The sequence below is a fragment of the Macrobrachium rosenbergii genome, chromosome 34, assembly GCF_040412425.1.
Source record: "Macrobrachium rosenbergii isolate ZJJX-2024 chromosome 34, ASM4041242v1, whole genome shotgun sequence".
NCBI lineage: Eukaryota > Metazoa > Arthropoda > Malacostraca > Decapoda > Palaemonidae > Macrobrachium > Macrobrachium rosenbergii.
This window is the reverse complement of record NC_089774.1, coordinates 4,138,218-4,161,349: the sequence shown is the minus strand read 5'-3', so window position 1 is coordinate 4,161,349 and position 23,132 is coordinate 4,138,218. Positions and strand designations below refer to the sequence as shown.

Below are 23,132 nucleotides of genomic sequence, written 5' to 3'. Positions count from 1 at the left end.
TCTCTCTCTCTCTCTCTCTCTCTCTCTCTCTCTCTCTCTCATTTGCATGCTGAAATCCGTATAGTTTATGGACATGTAGTTTAATACAATCTTTTTTCTCTAATATCATCCACAAAAGTAAACCAGACTCACTTTTAGAATGCAGTATGAGATTACTGATACAGGCTATGGAGTTATTTCAAACTTTTAATTATAAGTAATTACAGGCCCGCAAATACAAGCACACACTTATACACGTCCTGAGTACTAAGACTAATGGTCATTAATTCACGTCAAAATAAAAGAAGAAGTCAAAATTGCTCAAGTATCAACAAGGAAATGACAGACGCCATTCATTGCGACATAATCTGACAGTATTTCTAATAAGTTGAAGGTTGGGCGAAATTCGCTACTAGTAGCCAGCGCAACGGCTATATCTTGTAAAAATAGCCACGACCTGTTTTGGTTATGCTGAAAGTTATAATTGGTGAAAAAACTTTAATGTTTTTAATAGATATGTTGAGCCTTTTTTTAATGTGCTCATTTTAGAACTTTGTTTTTTCTTAAGATTATAATTTTCGTATTGATATGAAGAGTTATTTTAAATAAAAAACATTTTTAAAACTTTTTTCGCAAAACTGCGTTGTTAATAGTGTTATGAGGTAGCATTTTGTAATGTGTTTAAAACATGTTTGCGTTTCTGGTAAATAAAAGGAACACAACCACAACATCACAAACAAGAATAATATAAAACGCATATACACAAACAAACTAAAAAACAAACTAGTATTTATAATAATTAAAACATTTTAAGCGAAAAATGCGACGATTTTTTGCATTAAACCTGACTTAAGAAGAGTAAAATCAATATAGAGACAATTTAGTCCTTTCAGATAGGTAATGTATCTCAAGACTAGATTGTCTAATGTAAAAAGGGTTGTGGGTCCTTTGGGAAGAAAAATGACCCCCAAAATGGCACTTGAGTAATTTGGAACTGATTATCACAAAGCTGTTGATTGGAGCAAGCATTTGGGAGTAATATTCATTAGTCCCACATCAATCCTATCGCAAATACTGCTACAAGCTTTCTTCCCCAGATTGGTAAGGTTCTCTCTATATAAATCCTTTGGAATTTCATCAGTTCTTTGCTTAAAAATCCGTGAATATTGACGTTTTCTTTACCTGAAGTGATTTATTATCTCTCTCTCTCTCTCTCTCTCTCTCTCTCTCTCTCTCTCTCTCTCTCTCTCTCTCTCTCTCTCTCTCTCTCTCTAGATCAGGTCAGGCTAGGTCAGTGTATTACAAGCTCCTGCCATGCAAAAATGAAAGTGTGAAATGGCTGACCAAGGTTTGTAAAGTACATCTGGATGATAAAAAGGTTCTGAAAGGAAGGGTTTGAACAATAATTTCTCTTTGAATAAAGGTAACGTGGAGGAGACTAATACGTGGACAAGCAAGTGAGTGCTTTGGAGTCAAAGTGAGTTTGAAACGAGGTTGTACTTTGTCTTCATAGTAGGTTTAACCGTTTGAGTTTCAAATGACAAACTGGGACATCACTTCAAATCCAACACCAGGATTTGGATGACATATTGACGTGCTATATCTTGACATGTGTTAGGGAGGACCAAGTGAGGTTGACAAATGTCCATGTGAAGTACTGAAAGGTGAGCAGCTTCTACCTCTCCCTAAATCTGCTTCGATCTCTGTGCTGACATTCTTGCTGAGACCTCCGTCTGACACTCTCGTGTAAGACGTTAATGACAGTTGGCCCACAAACCCAGGTGACTTAAGAGTCATCTAGACATGGCAGCCATAATAGTGGCATTCTCCTGGTAAGAGGCCACTGAAATCACTTGGATTACTGAGGAAGAAGAGTCCTTTCTTCCAGAGGAATACAGTGTCACCAGAGAGTCAAGGAGTAAGGAAGGTCACAGTTGCAAATCAAGGCAGTCCAATGCCCTTCTGCTACCAACAAGTTCCACTAGTATAGGCCTATGCTAATGTCTCGAGATATCAGAGAAAGTTGTGGACCCCTTGGGATGGTAGATTCTTATCTAAATGACAAAGTCCCTCACTTGAATTGCGTGGTTCATATTTTTAAAGCTAGGAGCATACGACAAAGTGATCAAATGATCAAGGAAAATGATTGCGCAGCAAAAATATAATCAGTGGTCATGTCACCTGTTGTTTTCTTTCCTTTACTTTGCTCATTGCAAAAAGAAAAATCATATATCTCTTAGCTTATTTTTTGCTATTCTTTTGATAGGAAAACTGTTGTCATAATTATTATTATTAGCCGTATTCACGTGAAACAACCCACAAAAGGGGCCATTGACTTTAAATTCAAGCTTCCAAAGAATATGGTGTTCATTCGAAAGAAGTAACAGAAGGTAATGGGAAACATACATAAATGAACAAATTAATAAATAGATGAATAGAAATATAAGTAAATTATTAAAATACAAGGAGAATTGTAGGTTGTTCTGCTGGAAGTTAACTTAAACTTATAGTTAACGAGAACAATGGACACTGACCAGAGTTTTGAGGTGGTTTGATTGTGTGGAGAGAATGGAAAACAAAAGTTTTTGAAAGGCTAGAGATGAATGGAACAGTGTATGTATTGGGTTTCGTAGTACTCCTGATGAACCTCTGTGCAGATGTAAGAATTATATTATGCAGGCATAAGTCAAGGTCAAACCAGTATACCTTATAGGTCACAGGTCTAAAGGGAGTTTGATTCTCAAATTAATATCTTGTTTATTTCACCTAAAATATTAATAAATGATTTAATACTAATAAACTAACAAATAAGTTATTTAATTTAATTTTAATTAGTTTAGTTTATTTTAACTTAACTTAAAATTAAAATATATAAATTTCTAGACCAGAATATTAGTATTTATCTCTTTAATTTAATTGATTTTTTTATTTATTTGTTCAATAAATTATCTATATTTACTTTTACATAATTTATCAAATCTGTTTCTAATTAATTAAGCTATTGGTTCATCAACTCATTTAATTATTGGTTTATTAAATCATATGTTTATTTACTTATTTTTCAATAATTAATTTTTTAAATCTGTTTACTAAATAATATATATATTAACATTATTTGTTTGATAATTCATTCGTTTATAATTATTTGTGTATTGATTAATTTCTCCAGTAACTTGTTTGTTAATTTATCTGTAGATTAATTTCATTTTTATGTTAATTTAACCATTCATAGATTTATTTATTTAAATGAAAAATAGGCGTTGCATGGGATAGTGGGTGGAGTATGGCTATGCCACGTCCATGTCACTATTTTTGTTTGATTTTTCCTCCCACGTCGACTCATTTGCAGTTATCCTCGTGAACAATTATCATTCACGATCCCTCCAATGACTTTATAAACTCACCATTCATCCAGGAGTGACTATTCATTAATTATGTGGCCTTTTGTTTATAGTTTATGGGGATGGAAGGTGGTCGCTTTCGAGTGTGATGTGGGAGGGAGGTGTCCCTTTGGGGGTGGATTGGTAGGGGCGGGGTGGGATGTATCCCATATGGAAAGGGAGGGGGAGTGAATTATCCATCCCGCATAGGGATAATACCACATCCTACACTGAGGGATAATGGATAATGACCCATAATGTTAATTAAAGAAGACAAATGACATTCAATTTCGGCCGATGTGGGTAACTGAGGTAAACACGAGACTGAGAAAAATAGCAAAAAATAATTAACGACGTACGACACGTTCGCCCTAAAGTGATCGACCTCCCCTTGAATAAGTGGTTAATCGGGATGACACGACGGGGAATGTGTTAGAAAGGAGTAATTGGAGTGATTTATGTGTAAGTGGTGGGTTGATTTAATGAGATTCATGCCTAAAATGCGCCCGAAACCCCAAAGGTGAGCGGAGCGTGCATCGTGCGTCTGGCAGCGCAGTCAGTCGTCCCGCGCGTGTTTACACGAGGTGACTTAACACTTATAAAGTAAATCGGCGTATTTATTTAAGTGCACTTTACAAATTCACTCCAGGACCTCACAGGGGATTCGATAAGGACCCGACGGCCGTTCCAGCCATGGTAAGTCCCGCGATGGAGCCCCCGGGGGCGCCCAAAATAGGGAGGATCGTCCCCGGAGGGACGAGCCTCGGCTACATTGGGGCCTAAGCAAAGATGGCGATTCTAGGGGCTGCTCTTTCACCCGCTCTCCCTCGGCCTCCCTCGCCCCCCCAGGGCACCCCGCACGCACCCCACGCACCCCTCACGCCCGAAGACACCCACTTCCTCGCCGGCGACGCTGCTGTGGGGCGTTTGAGCCTCGGTTTTGTCGGCCCCCCTTTGGTTTAGAGTTCGTCGGTGACGTCACAGGTCGGCGATGACGTCACGGGCTACACGGGCTTCGTAGGTGTGTTTTGGGGGTCCGTTCTGTTCGGTTTGGGCCCGTCAGGCTTCGGAGGGGGCCGAGGCGGGTGTTTAGACTAGCCTGAGCTCTCAACAGGCTTGGATTTGTATGTTTGAGTAGATTAATCCTATAATATTCCTATATAATTTGTCTGGGATACAGTTTATAGGCTTTTATATAGGTGACCCTCTTTTCACAGGCCTGCTGTCAGGCTAAGGTCGCAGTCTGACTCTGGTCTGAAGTTTTAGGTGGCCTAGGTTAGGCTGATCACTGAAATATCATTAGTCATCCTATGCTGACCTATCCTGTTCCCTGGTCAGGCTAAGTTAGGCTTGTCAGGCTAAGTTGGTCGTTATCCATCAGGCTATTTTATTTCCTGCTTTGATATCATGCCATTGTGGTAGCCTGTTCGTCTGAATTCATTTCTGGTCCAGTAATCTTGCTGTTTAGGGGTCATGCAAGTTCACTGCATTACGTCAAGGTCAAGGTCAGCAGACATATTTATCAAGTATTTGTTGAATCGTTTGAAAGAATTAAAAATGAGCAGTTTATCTGCTTATAGAAGCAGAGATTGTCTAAAAATAAAGGGAATTCAAGTATTTATTGAATCATTTACAAATTGAAACTAATGGAAAGTTTATCTGCTTATAGAAGCAGAGAATTGTAAAAACAATAAAGGGAATTCAAGTATTTATTAATTCATTTAAAACAGTGATGAAATGAGCAGTTTATCTGCTTATAGAAGCAGAGATTGTAAAAAAATAAAGGGAATTCAAGTATTTATTGAATCATTTAAAACAATGAAAAACTGAGCAGTTTATCTGAAGCTGAGATTGTCAAAAAAAAAAATGGAATTAAGTGGGAACATAGATAAACAAAAACACGTCTTAAGGGATACGGACCCACGGAATTTTGAGAACGTCGTAAATCTCTGCTTCTATAAGCAGATAAACTGCTAATTTTTTCAGACCGATCAAAAAGTGGCTGCTGAAGAGCAAGAGCCCGTGCCAGGTTCCTACCTGGTTCCTGGTTCCTGAGCACGAACCCCACAAACAGCTGCGGGCACACTACGCTGCTCGCTCGAAAGAAGAAATTGAAAATAGGAAAGAAAACTTAAACCAACACACAAGGGAGCAGTGAATCTGGACCCCTAAAGTGTAGGATTACTTCATTCCTCCGTTTCATGAAATTTTCTTCATCGTTCGTTAACCCTTAATGGATGGGAATCCTCATATTAGTATCTATAACAGGATTTGGCTGTATCGAGCGGGGAAGAGTTTCCATCAGTTCGACGGCCCATAAATGATGGTGGGGACATTTAGTCTCGGCTCGGCTCAGGAAGTGGCGTCTCGGGGAGATCAGTATTGTTCTCGACTCGATGGGGGATTCTCTCTCTCTCTCTCTCTCTCTCTCTCTCTCTCTCTCCCAAGACGTCTTTTTACTTATTTGCTCGTAAATATACCCAGGGATTGTTGTTGGTTTGAGTTCTTATCTTTTATGGTATGATGTCTGTTGTAATTGTAATGTTGCAAAGAAAATTGCAAAGAAATATTAGAAAAAACTTGTATACCTCCAAAAAAAGTTACTGCATTTCCTGATCTCAGTAAATTTACATAAATATTTGACAGCAAATATACTCTGAGTTTGTTATAGATTTTAGTTCTTATGTGTTGTAATACTGTGCGCTCTGTAATTTTGATTTTACAAAGTAAAATCAAATAAATTATTAGAAAAAACATGTATAACTTGGTAAAGTTTACAAGTGTTTTGTAAAAGAGGGCCCACACTGGGTTATAAATAGTCACTTTCAACTTCCCGTGGAAGGTTGGAAAATTTTAATGACTTTTTTTTACGTCGTGTGCATTTGCATATCTTTCTCTTTCCATTGATGTGCTTTTATTTCATAAATTGGCCAACCTTAAACTTTGCCTAGTCTGGGGCGTGCATGACATATAATTAGCCTGTCCCTTTAGGGTTAATTTGTATTAATTTTTTTAGGCTACGTATATAGCATGTAAGCCTAGGATGCAAAAGGTCATATTTTAGTTTCTGGGATCACGTTACGTTACTTTGCAGAGGCATAGGCTAACCAAGGTCAATACCTCAGTGTCTGTCACAAATAAGGTAGCCTAGGGCTATTATAAATTAAAAAATTATCAGTCTTTTCTTGATTAGAGCCTCAGGTTTTGTTCACCCATGTCTCAGAATATTGGCAATATTGCATTTTAGCTCTGCAAAACATGGCCAGTCATCTATTTTGTAAAACTGTAAAAATAAAAACTTGTCAGTTAGAAGATTGGCTACTATGAGATTCAGAACCTTTGTCCTGGTGATTTTCTGGAATAACTTTCTTTCTGTGCGTTTGAGAAAGATATTACTTAGCCATAGTATACTTTACATCCCTACCTAATTTTTGGCGGCATTCTTTATTACTTATCTTTGAAAAAAGTATATCCACAAGAGTAAAATGAAGCAGCCGAAGCCAGTGTTGGATCACTCTAATGCATGGGTTCAAAGTTATACGTGACATAAACATGTGACGTCCCTACTCCTCCCACAAGGCGATGATGACAAACAGCTGTCTCTGAAATTATGAATGATTATTTGTACCTTGTCAAGGCTTCAAGAGTGGTGGCTATGATAAGGCATTGCCCCCGTGGTTGCAGGACAGCTTTTGCGATTCGACTTGCGCAGTCGTTTAGAAGTGAGGAGGTCCGTGGCAAACCCTACGTAAGCTTGGACAGGTAAATGAATATTAGGGCCCTTTTTTGGGTAAGGAGTACACCCAGACATCCAAAGCTACCAAGTTTTTTTCGCTTTAGTTAGTTGATTTTTAATTATATAATTTTTCAGTGGAGAAATAGTGATAGAAAGTAATTTCTCTGATTACTTGTGGAAACCCTTTTCGTCAAGGATTCTAACACTCGACCTCATGGCATAAATCCTATATACTACTACTACTACTACAATTGCAAATTGTAAACAATTAGTAGTGGTTGTATTTCATTGTTGCCAAAAGTTGAGACTTTCACGAATAGCCAATTATCCATCGAGAAGGAGGCAAGTTAATGACGTCATAAGTTACGTCATTATATCTTCGAAAAACATTGATCTGAGTTTGCTGGCGATGTCTAGAAGAAGTTGGTGTTTCCAGAGTTATGCAACGTTCGTAATACAGGATACAGTCAAAAATTAGGTAGGGATGTAAGATTCCCTGTGACAAAGTGTCATCTTTGTCAGGTACGTCGATAAGATTTTATTCCGGAAAAACACTGGGACGCCGGCTGTGAATTTCATAGTAGGTTATAGCTGAGGGTAATAAAAAAAGCCCCAACTTTAATTTAGATTTGGTTTGGTCTCATTTCGGAGTTGTGCCTTGCTGTCGAACTTCTGAGTTCCAGAGGTCCTTCATTCCTCACACCGCTGAACTGTGGAAAAGCCTCCCTTCAGATGATGTTGTGCGATTGGAACTGCAAAAGTTCAAGTGAAGATGCAATGCATTACTACCCTAATGCTATTATCCTTGAATTTTAAGACAGTTTTATCTCTTTATTAATTTATTTTTTCTTTTTAATGAGTGAGATCTCGTCTTTCTGTATTTCCCTTGACCCTCTCGTACTTCCTAATAAACACCGTATTCTTTGGAAGCTTGAATTTCAGGTCAGTGGCTCCTATGGGCTTTGTTCCATATGAATAGGGTTCACCTTCTGAATAAAAATAATAATTTGACCTGTGTAGGCCAGCTTACCTCACCCAGACACATCGTAAAGTGAATGCAAGTAAGCACAACGGGAAGAACATTTTCAGTGTACACTAGTTTCCAAATTTCAACAGACAGCACTTTCAGGAAAGTGTCGTTAATGACTTAAGATTGTAAAGCATTATTAAATTGTTTGGCAGGAATGTTGTTGAAAATGGAAATGATAGCAATTTGGAAGCCTACGAAAATTGATTGTATGAGACTTCTGAAACTGTAAACTAAGCTATATTTCAACAGAGATCGTTGACATTCTCGCTGAACAGCAGCGCTCCTATGCAGCTCCTATGCAGCAAATGTGCCTCGCTGTTGAGCTTCTCAGTTCCAGAGGTCCTTTTTTTCCTCACACCGTTGGAGTGTGGAACAGCCTCCTGAGGGTGTTGTGTCATTCAAACTTCAGAAGTTCAAGCGAAGATGCATTGCGTTTCTACCCTAATACTAGTCTCCTTGCATTTTAATACATTTTCATTTATTTATTAATTTATTAATTTATTTTTTTTATTAATTTATTAATTTATTTTTTCTTTTCTAGTAAGCGAGATCTCTTCTTTCTATGTTTTCCTTTACGTCTTCTTTCTAATGAACACCATATTCTTTGGAAGCTTGAGTTTCAGGTCGGTGGCCCCTTTGGTGGGCTTGTTCCATATGGATTGGGTTCAACTTCTGGAGAATGATAATAATATAATAATAATAATACCAGGCAACTTCCTGCCATTACTTAACGTAACGTGCCCTACCTTAACCTTAGCAAAGATGAGAAATGGGAAACATCAACCCAACCTTATTTCCAATTCTGCGAAAGATTATTATGGTATACCTTTAGGTAATTTTGCCTTTATTTCAGTAACTTCGATCATTGGAATTTTATGTGTCTGTGTTAGTGGATTTTGTTTATGAAGCAATTTACTGTCACACTTCCCATAAAATACTGTTTACTTATAACTTTTAACATTTCGTTCTAGTCTGTAATTTAGTTTATAATAAGTTCTTGATGAAAGATGTTCATTCAGACAGTAACCCAAAAAGTCTTATGCATTATATAAAATGGACTTTAGGCTATAAAGAAATGTTATAGCCTAAACTAAAGATTATTTTCCACGACCAGTTGTGTAGAGATACAATCTAACCTAACCTTAGGTGCTCTATTGACAATCTAACCTAATCTTAGGTGCTCTATTGGCAATCTAACCTAACCTTGGGTGCTCTATTGACAATCTAACCTAACCTTAGGTGCTCTATTGACAATCTAACCTAATCTTAGGTGCTCTATTGACAATCTAACCTAACCTTGGGTGCTCTATTGACAATCTAACCTAAGCTTAGGTGCTCTGTTGACAATCTAACCTAACCTTAGGTGCTCTGTTGACAATCTAACCTAACCTTAGGTGCTCTATTGACAATCTAACCTAACCTTGGGTGCTCTATTGGCCTTAGGGTTTTGCAACCTCCACCCCCATTTACCAGTTACTGTACATTTATTATTATGCAGAAGATGAACCCTATTCATATGGAACGAGCCCACCAAGGGGGCCATTGACTTGAAATTCAAGCTTCCAAAGAATGTGGTGCTCGTTAGGAAGTAGGAGAAGTAAAGGGAAATACAGAAAGAAATCTCACTTATTAAAAAAAAAAAATGAATAGATATAAATGTATTGGAATGCAAGGAGAATAACCTTTTGTTTAGGGGTACATTCTAACCCAGGCTAATATAGGGTATTATGCCCTTCTCGACTCTAACCTTGCAGGAAGGGATGTATCATAATCTACTCAAACTTAACCTAATGTATCTTAGAACCATTTTTAACAGTCTGTTGCCGAACTTTAGCAGTTGAACATAAACTCTTCTCCCCACCCCCCCACTTAAGCAGATGTGAGGAAAGTTATTAAAATAACCTCAAGGTTAAATTAATCTAGTCAAAAAAGGAGTACTAATTATAAAAATTTGGTCTTGTGAATTTTTGTAGGCCCCCGTGAAGTAAATTTTTAATTTCACCCTTATGCTTCATAACACATTTCATTTGCATGCCATGTTAGCCAGATTGTGTTCATGAAGTGTCATGCTTTTTTATTGTAAAATTTGGCCATTCGACATAACCATACAGTTCAGTGTTAACCCTTAATGGACAGATCCCCTGAATAGAGGATCTAAAACAGGTTTTGGATGGTGGACGGATTCCCTCTGACGAGGATTAATATTACCCGCCATACGATTTGTCTGTATCGAGCGGGAAAGAGCTTCCAATACTTCAGTGGCCCATAAATGAATTGTGGCAACTAATGGTTTCAGCTCAGGTCGGTCGTGGGCGTCTAGGGAACTTCAGTATTGTTCTTGACTTGGAGGGGGAATGTCTTGCGCCTCTCTCTCTGCCACGACGTCCTTTTGTTTATTTGCTCATAAATATACCCAGGGATTACTGTTGGTTTTAGTCCTTATCTTTTATGATATGGTGTCAGTTATAGTTGTAAGTTTGCAAAGAAATATTAGAAAAAATATGTATAATTCCAAAAAAAGTTACTGCGTTTCCCGGTCTTAGTAAATTTACGTAAAACTTTTACAGCAAATGTACCCAGAATTTGTTACTGATTTTAGCTCTTATCTGTTATGATATTGGGTGAGTTGTAATTATAATTCTACAAAATATAATAAATTATTAGAAAAAACATGTACAGTATAACTTGGTAAAACTTACGAGTGTTTTGTAAATGAGGCCCCACACAGGGTTGTAAATAGTCACTTTCAACTACCATTACCCCTTCCTTAGGGGTTAATTTGTATTACTGTACATTATTTATTGGTAACATTGAAAATTCCTCCTTTTCAGGATCTGTCAGTGGAAAGAACTTCATCGTAGGTCATCTAGGTCGTGTTCTGACACGAAATCCAAGCCAGTGTTCTGTTTATGTAGGTGAGTAGATACCTTGGTTTTTTTGACACTTTTCTAAATCTATGGTGAAGCCTTTATTGGTCAGACACTTAAGTTTACAGTGAATCCCCATGTTGGTTGGTTACTGATTAAGTATAATTCAGATCTCACTTAACTGAAGATTCCTTTGAATGGTCCTTCGGCCCATGGCTTCAGACCTTTCCACACTATAGATACTGTACAGGCACCACTTTACTTACAAACAAGTTATGTTCTGGACGGCCGTTTGTATGTTGAACTTAAGTACAGTATGATATAAAATCAATATAGTACTGTAAGTTTTTTTTATTGTAAAACAATACAGGCAGTCCCCAGTTATCTGTGGGGGATCCATTCCGACAGCGCAACAATAAGCGAAAATCGGCGATTTTCGGTGCTTATCAGCACCTCTGTTAGGTATGTATTGGCAGCAATACCTAATCATCGGTGCTGATGAGAGGAAATCGGTGCCGAAAATCGCTGATTTTCGTTGCTAGACAAGTGCCGTAAAACCGGATCGCCGATAACTGAGCCCGCCGATAACTGGTTGAATGTTTGTAAGTAGGGTGGCGTCTACTTTTCATCTGTTCTTACGTGGTACGAGAAGATACCTTTTTTTGATGAATTATTGCTTTGCATGTCAGTGTATATGTACATCAGCGTTGTGTACAAGACTCCATTATGTAGGTATCTTAGATTGGTGGATTGCTAAGAATCGCCAAAAAAAATTGTTACTTTAGGACTACTTAGGATCACATTTGTCCTTTCCAAGCTTCTGCAACTTTGCCCTGCTCTGATTCTCAGGTGTCATTGAAGATCATTCCTTATTTCAGCCATATAAAATTCTGATTCTCAGGTGTCATTGAAGATCATTCCTTATTTCAGCCATATAAAATTCTGATTCTCAGGTGTCATTGAAGATCATTCCTTATTTCAGCCATATAAAATTCTGATTCTCAGGTGTCATTGAAGAACATTCCTTATGTCAACTTTATACAAATCTAGTAATGTGTCTAGTTAGGTTAGTCGTCTATAGAATAATAATAAGAGTTACAGTACAATTGTTCTGTAGTTTTTGCCTCCAATGCATTCCTAAGGGTTTTAGGCGGTGCCTTTTTTTTTTGTAAAGGGTTTTTGGGGGTATATTTGTGGCTGTCCGTTCGTCAAGGAATGTTGAGCAAATTGTTTGTATGCCTTATGTAGTTTTTGTGAGAAAATTTTTGTAGAATGCCAGGCTTACTTACCACTTCAAACTGTATACTTGCTAGCCATGTTTTGTAAAGATTTATCACCAAAGTAATTCCTTTTTTTATAAGTATAAAATTAAACACCACCTTGTGTAGAGTATTTCGTTGCTAAAAATGAAAGCTGTATTCCCAAAGGTAGCCAGATGTGGAATTTTGAGAAGCAAAATTTGTTTTTTGGTACGGACTCACCACTTTACAGCAGGTTAAATGTGTCAGCCAAAATGTGCACACTTTATAAGTGCTTTAGAAGTTCTTCAATACAATTATTCTAAAAATCCCTCTGTCCTACAGATCACTTTTTCACGGCACAAGTTCCATGATGCCTGTATAAACGTTGAAATATGTATAGTCCCTGCTCATACAGGTATTAAAGGAAATGACGCTGAATAAGGAGCCAAAGCTGCTCTTACGATTAGATCAGTTTTACTTGTGCATGTCAGTGATTGGTTATTGTCAGTAAAACCTTTCATGTTAGCATATTGTTAGGCATTGTAGAACATTGAATCTGACAATATCAAATTAAAGCATGTAATTACCTGTTGGATTGTGGTGTTCATTCTTCAAACAATTAATTTGAAGTTATGGTAACCTGTTTTTACTTCATCACACTCATCTGACACGTGGGTATTTGATGAATAACTCGCACAACCTAATCACAGGCTGCAGGAAATGCAGATTAATACTAGAAATCCAATATATCTTCAGTGATTATCCAGCCCTCAACTCAAATGTTTTTTTTTTTTTTTTTTAGACAAATGTGTCAAAATAGAGAGAGAGAGTTTTTCATTATTTTCTTAGATGTTCTAGGAGAGAGAGAGAGAGAGAGATTTGACTTTACGATTTGTCAGTTTCAAGCCTATCTCTGAGTGGTAGACAATAATGTCACGGCTTTTTTTGTCTTTCAATGTCATTGCTGAGTTTTCTATGCTGCTGTTTTCGTCTCCCGAATGCATTAGGTCTTCATAATTATGCCTGCTGGTTTTTTCATTGTGGGAGCTAAGATGGCAAAGTGATGTACTGCGTCTCGTTATTAGACACCTGAAGCTGTCATGAAAGTAAGCAAGGTACACTGCCATCTGTTTATGAAAGTACACACTACTGGAATTGCCTGCTAATGAGGAGGAAGGATAGTGAATGGGAATGCGTCAAAGAACGAGTAAAATCGGGATCATAAAAATAAGTAGGGGTAGTTTAGCGTAATGTACCTCTCCGTCAATTGTCTCAGTTCCAGTCTCCCTGAGGACGTCGTGTGATTGGAACTTTGAAAGTTCAAGCGAAGATTCAATGCATTACTACCCTAATGGTATTCTCCTTGCATTTTTGTACATTTTTGTCTATTTATTAATTTATTGATTTATTTTTTCATTTTAATAAGTGATACAGGCAGTTCCTGGGTTTTGTCGGACTCGGCTTATGTCGTTCTGATCTTACAATGCTTTTCAAATGTGTTCGTAAAAAAATCAGTTCCTGGTTACAGCAGATCTTCCGAAGTTACAGAGGTACCTTGTTTATCGAACTTATCATATGCCAAACATTCCGATTTTTTGCTGAAATTTTCAAAGACTGCGTCGTTTGTCGAACCAATACTCTTACTTCAACCTGAGCGATTGTCCTGTTTATACTTGTACTCAACGGCCTACTGTATCATACAAGAAAAACTATATTAACATGTTTTTTCCTTTATGACATACAGCCTACTGATAACCATATTCAACAAATAAATAAAAGAATAAAGCATTTCACAATAAAATTTAACATAAAAGATGGACAAAGTCACATGTCACTGCGGTGACGCAGAGCTGACTTGAGGTGGAGGGAGGGAGCGTTTATACTGTTGAGGAGAGAAGAAGAGGCAGTGAAAACGTTACTGTATGTACGTGAAAGCAGTAACAATTCGCATCAAAAAGATAAAAGGGAATTTCACAATAAATTTAACAGTCATGCTAATTAAAAACAATCAAATGCAATACAGTAACAATAAAAAATCATTCATATTCAAAGTCCATCATCATCAAACAAACCAACATATCAAGGTGTCTCCTCAAAATAAAAAGAATCCATATATCAAACTTTACATGTAAGGAGACATGTAATTAACCCGTTACTAGCACCTGCTGCAGCTTACATTCGTGGTGGTGCGTCGTATGGCTTTGGGAGTTTATTTCTGTGTTCTTTTTGGATTGCGTTTTTTTGGATTTTCTTCCTGTAGTCTCTGCCTTTAATGTTTTTCCTCTTTTTTTATTTGATTGATTGTTTTATCTTGTCTTTTATATATGATTTTTGTGACCTTTTTATTTTCAGGTCAAGTTTAGTTTCTCTTGTGTAGATTCCAACTCTATCTTGAGTTATTTTTAACTCTATGTTTAAATATATGATGTGCTGTCTGTAGACCTTGATGGTGATTGTGGCAAGTTGTTTTGATATGTGAAGTGTATTGAAAGTGTAGCAAGAGTTTAAAAGGAATAATGGTGTTGTTAAAGTCATTTACAACCTGAACAGAGCAGAAACTAATTGCAATTTGATGGGTATCTCGAATTTCAGGATCGCAGAAAGAGGTCAGTCATTTTTCCCAGTTTATCAGGTCTCTCTTGAGTGAAAACAAGGGGACAAGGACCTTTGTATGCACAGTATAATGCAGTATATTGCTGATAGTAAAGAACAAGAAATTTAGTGGTGGCCATGTTGAAAATGGTAGGGAAAATGGTCACCAATTTTCTGCCAAGTACTTGTGTGGTCACCTATTTTGTTATTCAGTAGGAACAAGAAATAATGTATAGGCTAGTGGGGGCCCTGAGGATAATTGGGTGGGTTCTTGGTAACTTCAACTAGCCTGTGGAATGCTGTATAGGCTATGAATGTGAATATTAAGCTTTTAAGATTTGACATATGTGGTAGAGTAATTGTTTCAACAAATATAATAAGGCACTTATAATATGCTATACAGGCAGTCCCTGGTTTACGACGGGTTCTGTTCCTATGCCGCGTCGTAAGCCGAAAAGTCTTAAAAAATCTTAAGAAAACCTTACTTTTACTGCTTTGGGTTTATAGAAAATGATGTAACTACATATTTATTGAGTTTTTCATCCAAAAAACCTGCAAATTTTGATTATTCTTCCATTTTGGAGCCATATTTCTTCTGTCGGATCGGCATCGTAAGTGTCGTAACCCCGGAACATGCGTTGCAAACCGGGAAATAATTTCTGATGAATATATGTGAAAAGCGTCGTAACCTCGGAACGTCGTAAGCCGGACCCGTTATAACCCCAGGGACTGCCTGTAGTTAACCACATGTTGGGGCATTATCTATTATCTACTAGGGCCTTGTGCAAAAGTAGTGAGTAATTAACCTTCTTTATAGCGTCCCTCAGATCCCCATGTGTCCTGCTGTACGCTACATATAGTCTGAGCAGTCTGACCTCTTTTAACTATGTTTTCACCTGTACTGAGAATTCAGAATGAATTTGGAATGCACACATTTCTTCTTTGTTGTTATTGCTTTTTATATCTTGATTCATTTGTAACCATTTTTCAGGCTCTCAACTGACGTGTGACCACCGTGCAATGTATGGGCTTTTCCTTTTGAAATTCACAGCTATCAGGGTAAAGTTTATGTAGAAATAATCGGAAGTATGAAAGTCACAATGTCATTTGGGGCTATTAAAATATTTGGAATTGGGTTTTGGGACCAGTGGACGATGTGTTACAGTGTTCTGTCTTCGTTAACTTTGTCAATATTCTGTTTTTGTTAAGAATAGCTCTCTCAGTTTCAGGCTCTGAACTCGAGTGACAATGGACCATAGCTATGTCAGTCGCCAGCTGTCGGCAGTTGACCAGGATCAAACTAACAGCATCCAGCGGTAAATATTAATTCTCCCAAAGGTCTGGCTTTTTCAATTTGTTTTCGCATTTGGTTCTGTAGTGTTTGGGGGCAGTAGCATCAGGTGAAGTCTACTAAGCGTAGGAGTGTGGTTTGAGCCGTCGCTGTAATTACGCAGTGTGTCGAGTAATGTTTACGTGTATCTGTACTGTACGTAACGATAGGTTTGGTGTTTACGTTTCGTGGACTGCATTTCAGGGGACCGTGTTGGAAGATGTGGATGGAATATTTGTATGCTTTGTGAGGGTCTCTGGCTTGACTTGAAATTGATGCATGCCTTCAATTTTTGTAATTTGGAGTAAGTAGGAAGCAAAATTTGTCTTTCAGTACAAGTTCCTATACTAAAAGAAACCTATTTTTTACATGAGCCATTAGCTGTTGGCTGAAGCTATTCGGTAACCATATTTAAGAGCAGTGTCAGCTAATAAGACAGTTATTGGTGATTTGAGGCGTTGCCAAGGGTCCTCTGTTACACCACCACTACTGTGTGTCATGTCTGGCTCACTGTATAAAGTAGTGAAGGTTCTTTGCAGTGTCAGTTCCCCCTTCCCATGGGGGAGACATCACCTACAGTGTTCCTTTCCTGGTAGACTGTATCTGATGTAAGAAGTTCTTTACTGCATTCTCCCATACCCTTTGGTCTTTTTCTGCCTGGATTTTCAGTAGCTTTAACTTAAAACTACTGTACTCTAATCTTCACCTCTCGTTCAAGACTTGGATGCATGTCAATGTCGTCAGAGGCTTGAGTTTTGTAATTTTATTTCTGTGTAATTTGTATTTCTCTTTGTAACAGAACCTCTTTAGTGAACCAGAGTACTTTATATTGTTTTTAGTAATGATTGCCTGAGAAATCATTTTATTTGCTTGCAGTTTTTATTTCATTTGTTGTTTGTATGTTTCAGTTTTTTTTTATTGACTATCATTGTGTATAAGTGTACTCTCTGATATATTATTTCTTGTAGATGAAATTACTTACAAGACACTAACTTCAGTAGATGCCATAAAATAATATATAGTGCACTGTAGCAGTTTCTTACCTGCTTGTTATAGCTCACTCTAGTTTTTAACCCTGTCCCTTCATTTATTTGCTTTTTTCAGAAATTTAGCTTGAAATATTTAACTTCTGCTGACTACGTTATTGATTGTTTTGAAGTGATTTCAGTAACTACACGTGTTCCTCTTATTTATTGTCTGAATGTGTGATATTAATATTGTGTTTTGCTCCTACACAAGCACAAACCCTAATGCTGATTTTATTTTGTCTGCTACAGGTGAAGACTAGGCTAGTCAGAGTTACCTCAAGAAGTTGTTGCCAACTGAGAGTTACAGAGTCTGAGAGTGGCGGCTTGTTATGCCACTACCCCCTCAGTCATTGCAGGTCTTCAGTCCTCTGCCATATTTACTTTGAATTGGATGCATCTAGGTGACGCTGTCGACTTGCGATTTTCTGTTTACTCGGTCAGCTTGGTGACCTACCAGAGGAAAGGGTCTTGTTAGGTCACTGTGTCAGTAACTCAGCTGATCTCCCAGCTTCCCTATCACCACCATCTTTGGTCCCTGACTGTAATCCAACCCATTACTTCTTAAACCAAAACCTTTTTGCTCTCAATTTCCCTTTCACACTGAATGACTTCATAGGTCCCAGCACTCAGCCTCTGGCCTAAATTTTATGTGTCATTCAGGTCTACCACCAGTCTTAACATGAAGCTGGCAAAGCTGACTAGTATTGTTGCCTTGCAATTTTTCTTTTCGTTTTTTCCTGTATGTTGTCTTTTTGGACAACCACCAAGTCATTTTCATTATCTTGTTTGCCTTAGTTTCAGTCAAAGTATTTTTTTGGTAGTCTTTCCATTGTGTTTATACTGTCATGCTTTTGACTGGACAGTGTACATGTTACTGTGTCCTTTCTAGATATGTTCATTTATCATGGGTTGATTGCTGACAGTATTGTCCATATCTTTGTGAATGGTAAGGATTTTAATGTTTTATTTCTCATTGCTCAAAAGGTTTCATATATTTACAGAGATGATATATATATGTTGCATCGATCAGGTCTGGTTTGCGTATAGATTCCACATAAATGCCTGGATTAGCCTAGGACCTCCATGTCTTCCATGTTGGAGGCAATGTTGCTTGAGCAAACATGCACCAGTCAATGCTTCCCCCAAAATTAGTACCCGTAGAGGATAGTGCTGTCAGTGTACCTCATGCCGTGCACTGTAGGCATTACTTGAGGTTCTTTGCAGCGTCCCTTCGGCCCCTAGCTGCAACCCCTTTCATTCCTTTTACTGTCCCTCCATTCATGTTCTCTTTCATCCATGTTGTTTCATAGTGCAGCTGTCATGTTTCCTCCTGTTACACCTTTCAGACCTTTTTACTGTCAGTTTTCCGTTTCAGCGCTGAATGACCTCGTAGGTCCCGGCACTTGGCCCTTGGCCTAAATTCTATATTCCATTCCATTCCCCCCCAAATTAGTGATGTTAAACACGAGTTTTTTAGACTCGTAAAATTGTCAGTTCATCACTGACCACTTTGTGGGGGTGGGTACCTGTTGAAACACTGAACCATAATGGACATGAAAGCCAATTACCTCCATTAACATTTGTCTTCAGGAAGGGAAGGCTGCGTAGGGGGCACTGGAAGCTACAGGTAAAGAATTTTTATTCAGTGCCTCTTTGGCTTTACTCTGTCTTGTTCCTTTCGTTCCCTTCATTTAGTCTTTTTCGTATTTAGGTATTCAGCTTTTTTATTGCTCCAGTTTTCAACCCCTAGCATGAACAGCTCGGTTGTCGAGAAATATGATTTGATGGTGGTGTAAAACTGCTTCACCCCATAGGGGGGTAGTGCCGTCAGTGTAGGCATTACTTAAGGATCTTTGCAGCGTCCCTTCGGCCCCTAGCTGCGACCCCTTTCATTCCTTTTACTGTACCTCTATCCATGTTCTCTTTCTTCCAGCTGACTTTCCACCCTCTCAAACAATTATTTCATAGTGCAAGTGCCAGGTTTCCCCCCTGTTACTCCTTCCAAACCTTCTTATTGTCAATTTCCCTTTCAATGTTCTGGGCCTTTGACCTAAATTCTATATTCTCTTCTGAAAAAGAATGCAGTAACAGAAGCCGTTCTTCAACAGCACATTTACATTCTCCCCACAGTGGCCTGTGATGAGAAAGCAGAGGTCCATCTCTCAGTGGAAAAGCTTTCGTTTCTACTTTAGGTACTGTTGCTTGTTTCTTGAGCTTTGTGTTAAATCTGGACAGTTTAGCAATAGCTTCAGCCAGCCGTGTAAAGGCTCATGTAGAACTGATTATTTTTAAGGTGTATTGTTTTGTTTCTACCGTCCTTTGGTTGATTGAATGTCCTATTGTGGTGTCTAGTTGACACTGATGCTCGAATACAGTATCAAGTAATGTTAAATTGCATGCAGTATTAATCAGTCACTGCAGGTTTTGAGAAACTATTTCAGAGAATGATTTATTAGAGATGTGTTAGCTTTTTATTTGCTTTTGTTTTTATGTAGCACGTGTTTCAGATTCAGCTCGGTTACATTGTATTAGGGTTGTCAAGTTTCATTCCATTAGGTGTACACGCAACTCACGAATAAGTAGGTAGTGCAAAATGAGAAAGTAAAAGTGTCTTGAAGGGCTGAAAGAAAAGTAAAGCAGAATTATAAAGACAAAATTTAAGGACAAGAAAAGAGCAATTCAGCACTGCAAACATACATGGACCTGGACTCAGAACCAGCTTGGCCATTGAGGAGTTTTCTTTATGTGTTGAAGTATTCTTTGCAGTGGCTTTTGAGCTCCTAGCTTTATTGAAATGTAATCTGGTTGTTTTGAAATGTAGTCTATAAATGCAATTGAAAATGAGTTGTTAAAATGTGGCACAAATTATCGTACAAACCTACTAGTCATATTGTGCACACATTCTGTTTGAATGTCGTCAAACACCGTTATCTTCTAGACAGGAGAGTGATCTTTCACGTGTGCCCTCAGGACCAACTTGTAGGTAATAACTACCCCTCATATATTGTGTTGGCTACTTTTGCTCTAACTGCAAAGCAAATCATTAAATAATTAGAGTAACCAAATACAGAGAGATTCAGAAACAAAACTTTTATGTAGTGGAAATTAAGCACAGTTTTTCAAGAAGTTGAAAAAGGTTGATTGGTTGTGATTTTTAATGAGTGGAGGTGATTAGCAAAACACGGGGAAGGTTTGGTAGAGCCTGTTGTAGTCACTGCTGAAACACAAACTATCGGGAAGGTAGTTATGACTTGCAGTTGGGTCTAGATGGTGGTTGCATCCGGAAGATTAAGAGAGTATACTTGGGGACATTGAAACTGGACTTGTGGGAACAGCATGATTAATGGGATGGTGATGGAACAAGTCAATTTTAGTAACAGTTCAAGAAGAATGTTGGTATCTAGCAAGAAGCAGAATGGAATCCTATTTTGTTTGTCGTGTTAGTGAATGAATCTACAGTGTAGTGCGGAAAGAGAGGCCCTCAGAAGCTACTGTTGGAAGATGTTCTGGTGTTAGCAGCAGAACCAGAGAAGGGAGTTGAAAATCATTGTAAGCAAAAATTAAGTTCCTGGTAAAAGAAAGAATGCGCAAGAAAACAATCATGTCAGGAGAGTGGCTTTTGTGGTTGCTGTGAGAGAGGTGTGAAGGGGATGCTCAGAATTGGTAAAAATAAAGTAAGGGATGTTCGGTGGCATAAGTGTATAAGTGGCGAAGAGATTAACGAATAGACCTCTGTAATGATAAAAGAGAAGGCCTCGAGAAGGTACGGCATTTCTGTTGCCCTGAAGAAATAGTGGGTTGTGAAGCTGGTGTTGAGAGGCCATTAGGAATAGATTGGGAACAATAGCAATAAAGTGGAAAAATATATCTTGACTTGGTAAATAGGATTATCACATTAGTAAGCCAGTAAAATATACTGATATTTATTTAAGCTTGATTTTCGTCATGCAGAAAATACGCAGGCAGTCGCAAAGAAAGAGCTCTGAATTTGTGAAGAGAGCTTTAATAAGAAATGTTGAGGATCATGGCGTAAGTGCATTGAAAAGATCACCTTAGTAACTGAGAATTAGCCGAGATGTGGTGTCGAGGTAGGAAAGTGGACGGAGACTGCAAGGATCGACGGTGGAAGGAAAGCCTTTTCCATATTTCACCTGATGAAGTATGATCTAGAACCATTGATGACAGTCTCTCTAGTGTCAAGGATCAGATTAAGCTATGCACGTTTATATGGAAAACAAACCATTGCTTCACGAAATTGTTGACGTTCTAAGTTCAGAGTTTCTAACTGATCACTATTTTGTAGGGCAAATAAGCAAGTTGAACATTGTCTCCAGTGTTGGGTTCTTCTGTCTTTCTGTTTGAACAGCAGGTGGTATTGTAACATATTTAATTGAAAATCTTGATGGTTTTTGTGAAAATGCAAAGTTGATGACCCTGTGAATAATGAAAGTTTGAATTCTCCACCAATTCCTGGCCATTTCTCTTTCTTTTGATGAAGCAGGATTGCCTGAATTTTAGATACTGTTCGGACCTCAGGGAAGGCACTTATGGTTTTGTCCTATATCATGCTGATTTGTGTAAAGATTCTGTCAATTTCCTTTCAGTACTGAATGACCTCATAGGTACCAGATCTTGGCCATTGGCGTAAATTCTGTATTCTTTTCTATTCTCACTTTGACCCAATAAGTGCCGTTTGTGGGACTCTGGAGATAATATTAAAGGTTTCCTGCAAGGTAGTTTTGAAACTCAACCTCGACTTACATGCCAAGCCTGGTAGTAAGGGGCATTTTAGTGACAACAGATCTGCAAAAAGAAAATGGGCAAAAGGAAAGATAATTAAGAAAAGTGCGTATGAATCTTGTGTAATTTGTGAAATTGCTGCCCACTTTTTGAAGCCTTAATAATTACATATGATGAACTAAATTTTATTCATTGTTTTCAAGAAGTGTCGTGATTCTTGTGCTTAGAGCTCGAATTCTGTACATGTAGAATAATGGTAGATGAGAGTTGCAATTTTGTTTCAGGTTTTTGCCAAGACCTGAAATGATATTGTAGAGGATAGTTTAGTTTCAATAGTTTTTTAATTGCAGTTGTAGTTCTTGCCAAACTAACAAGTACCTTTGAAGTTGACCTAAGTTAACAGTTGGTGAACAGTGTGTAGAATATTTAGTCTCTTATAAAGTGGTAGTTATGCATAAACCTACAGTACTTGAGGGTCTATGCAGCGTCCCTTCTGCCCCTAGCCGCAACCTCTTTCGTTCCTTTTACTCTACCTCCCTTCATATTCTCTTTCTTCCATCTTACTTTCCACACACTCCTAACAATTGTCTCATAGTGCAACTGCGAGGTTTTCCTCCTGTTGCACCTTTCAAACCCTCTTGCTGTCAGTTACCCTTCCAACGCTAAATGGCCTCAAAGATCCCAACTCTTGGCCTTTCACCTAAATGCTATATTCTATATTCCATAAACCTACAGGGCCTGGATATGAAGTCAATATACCAGCTGCTTATCTATGACGTTTGTCTTGCTCTTCGATTTGAAAATCTTAACAGGAGTCTGCAGATTGTATGATTGATATTGTTAGACTACCTAGTTGGCCTTTGCAACTAGTATGTATTTATATATACACATATATCCAGATTTTGTGTTTTTGGTGATCTAGGCCTACTATTTGGCTGTGGGGATATTTGTACAGAGAGTTAGATTGCTCTCTCTCTCTCTCTCTCTCTCTCTCTCTCTCTCTCTCTCTCTCTCTCTCTCTCTCTCTCTCTCTCTCTCTCTCTCTCTCTCTCTCTCTCTCTCTCTCTCTCTCTCATACCCACAAGCTTTTTTCATTATTTTTTCTGTTTATAGTAATAATAATAATGATGGTTTTGTAGACTTATAATAGAGGGATTTTAAAAGCATTTTTTTGGCATCCACACTATTGGTCTGTGTTGTACAGTAGCT

At 38.0% G+C, this 23,132-nt stretch overlaps 1 protein-coding gene across 8 annotated transcripts in view; it reads left to right on the top strand.

The window, feature by feature from the left end:
• Window positions 1-3,888: 3,888 nt before the first annotated feature.
• The window catches only part of LOC136856068 (uncharacterized), a 31,177-nt gene continuing 11,933 nt past the window's right edge, over window positions 3,889-23,132 (top strand). Inside the window, exons 1-4 of one of the 8 annotated variants that reach the window (XM_067133687.1) lie at window positions 3,889-4,055; window positions 10,957-11,040; window positions 16,055-16,163; window positions 17,433-19,375. In XM_067133687.1, coding sequence (XP_066989788.1) covers window positions 19,323-19,375 — 53 coding nt within the window. In that variant the 5' untranslated portion in view covers window positions 3,889-4,055; window positions 10,957-11,040; window positions 16,055-16,163; window positions 17,433-19,322. Of the gene's footprint in view, window positions 4,056-4,167; window positions 4,381-10,956; window positions 11,041-16,048; window positions 16,164-17,432; window positions 19,376-23,132 lie in introns of those variants that run through there. The other 7 variants (XM_067133686.1, XM_067133684.1, XM_067133682.1 and 4 more) reach the window with 7 other exon arrangements.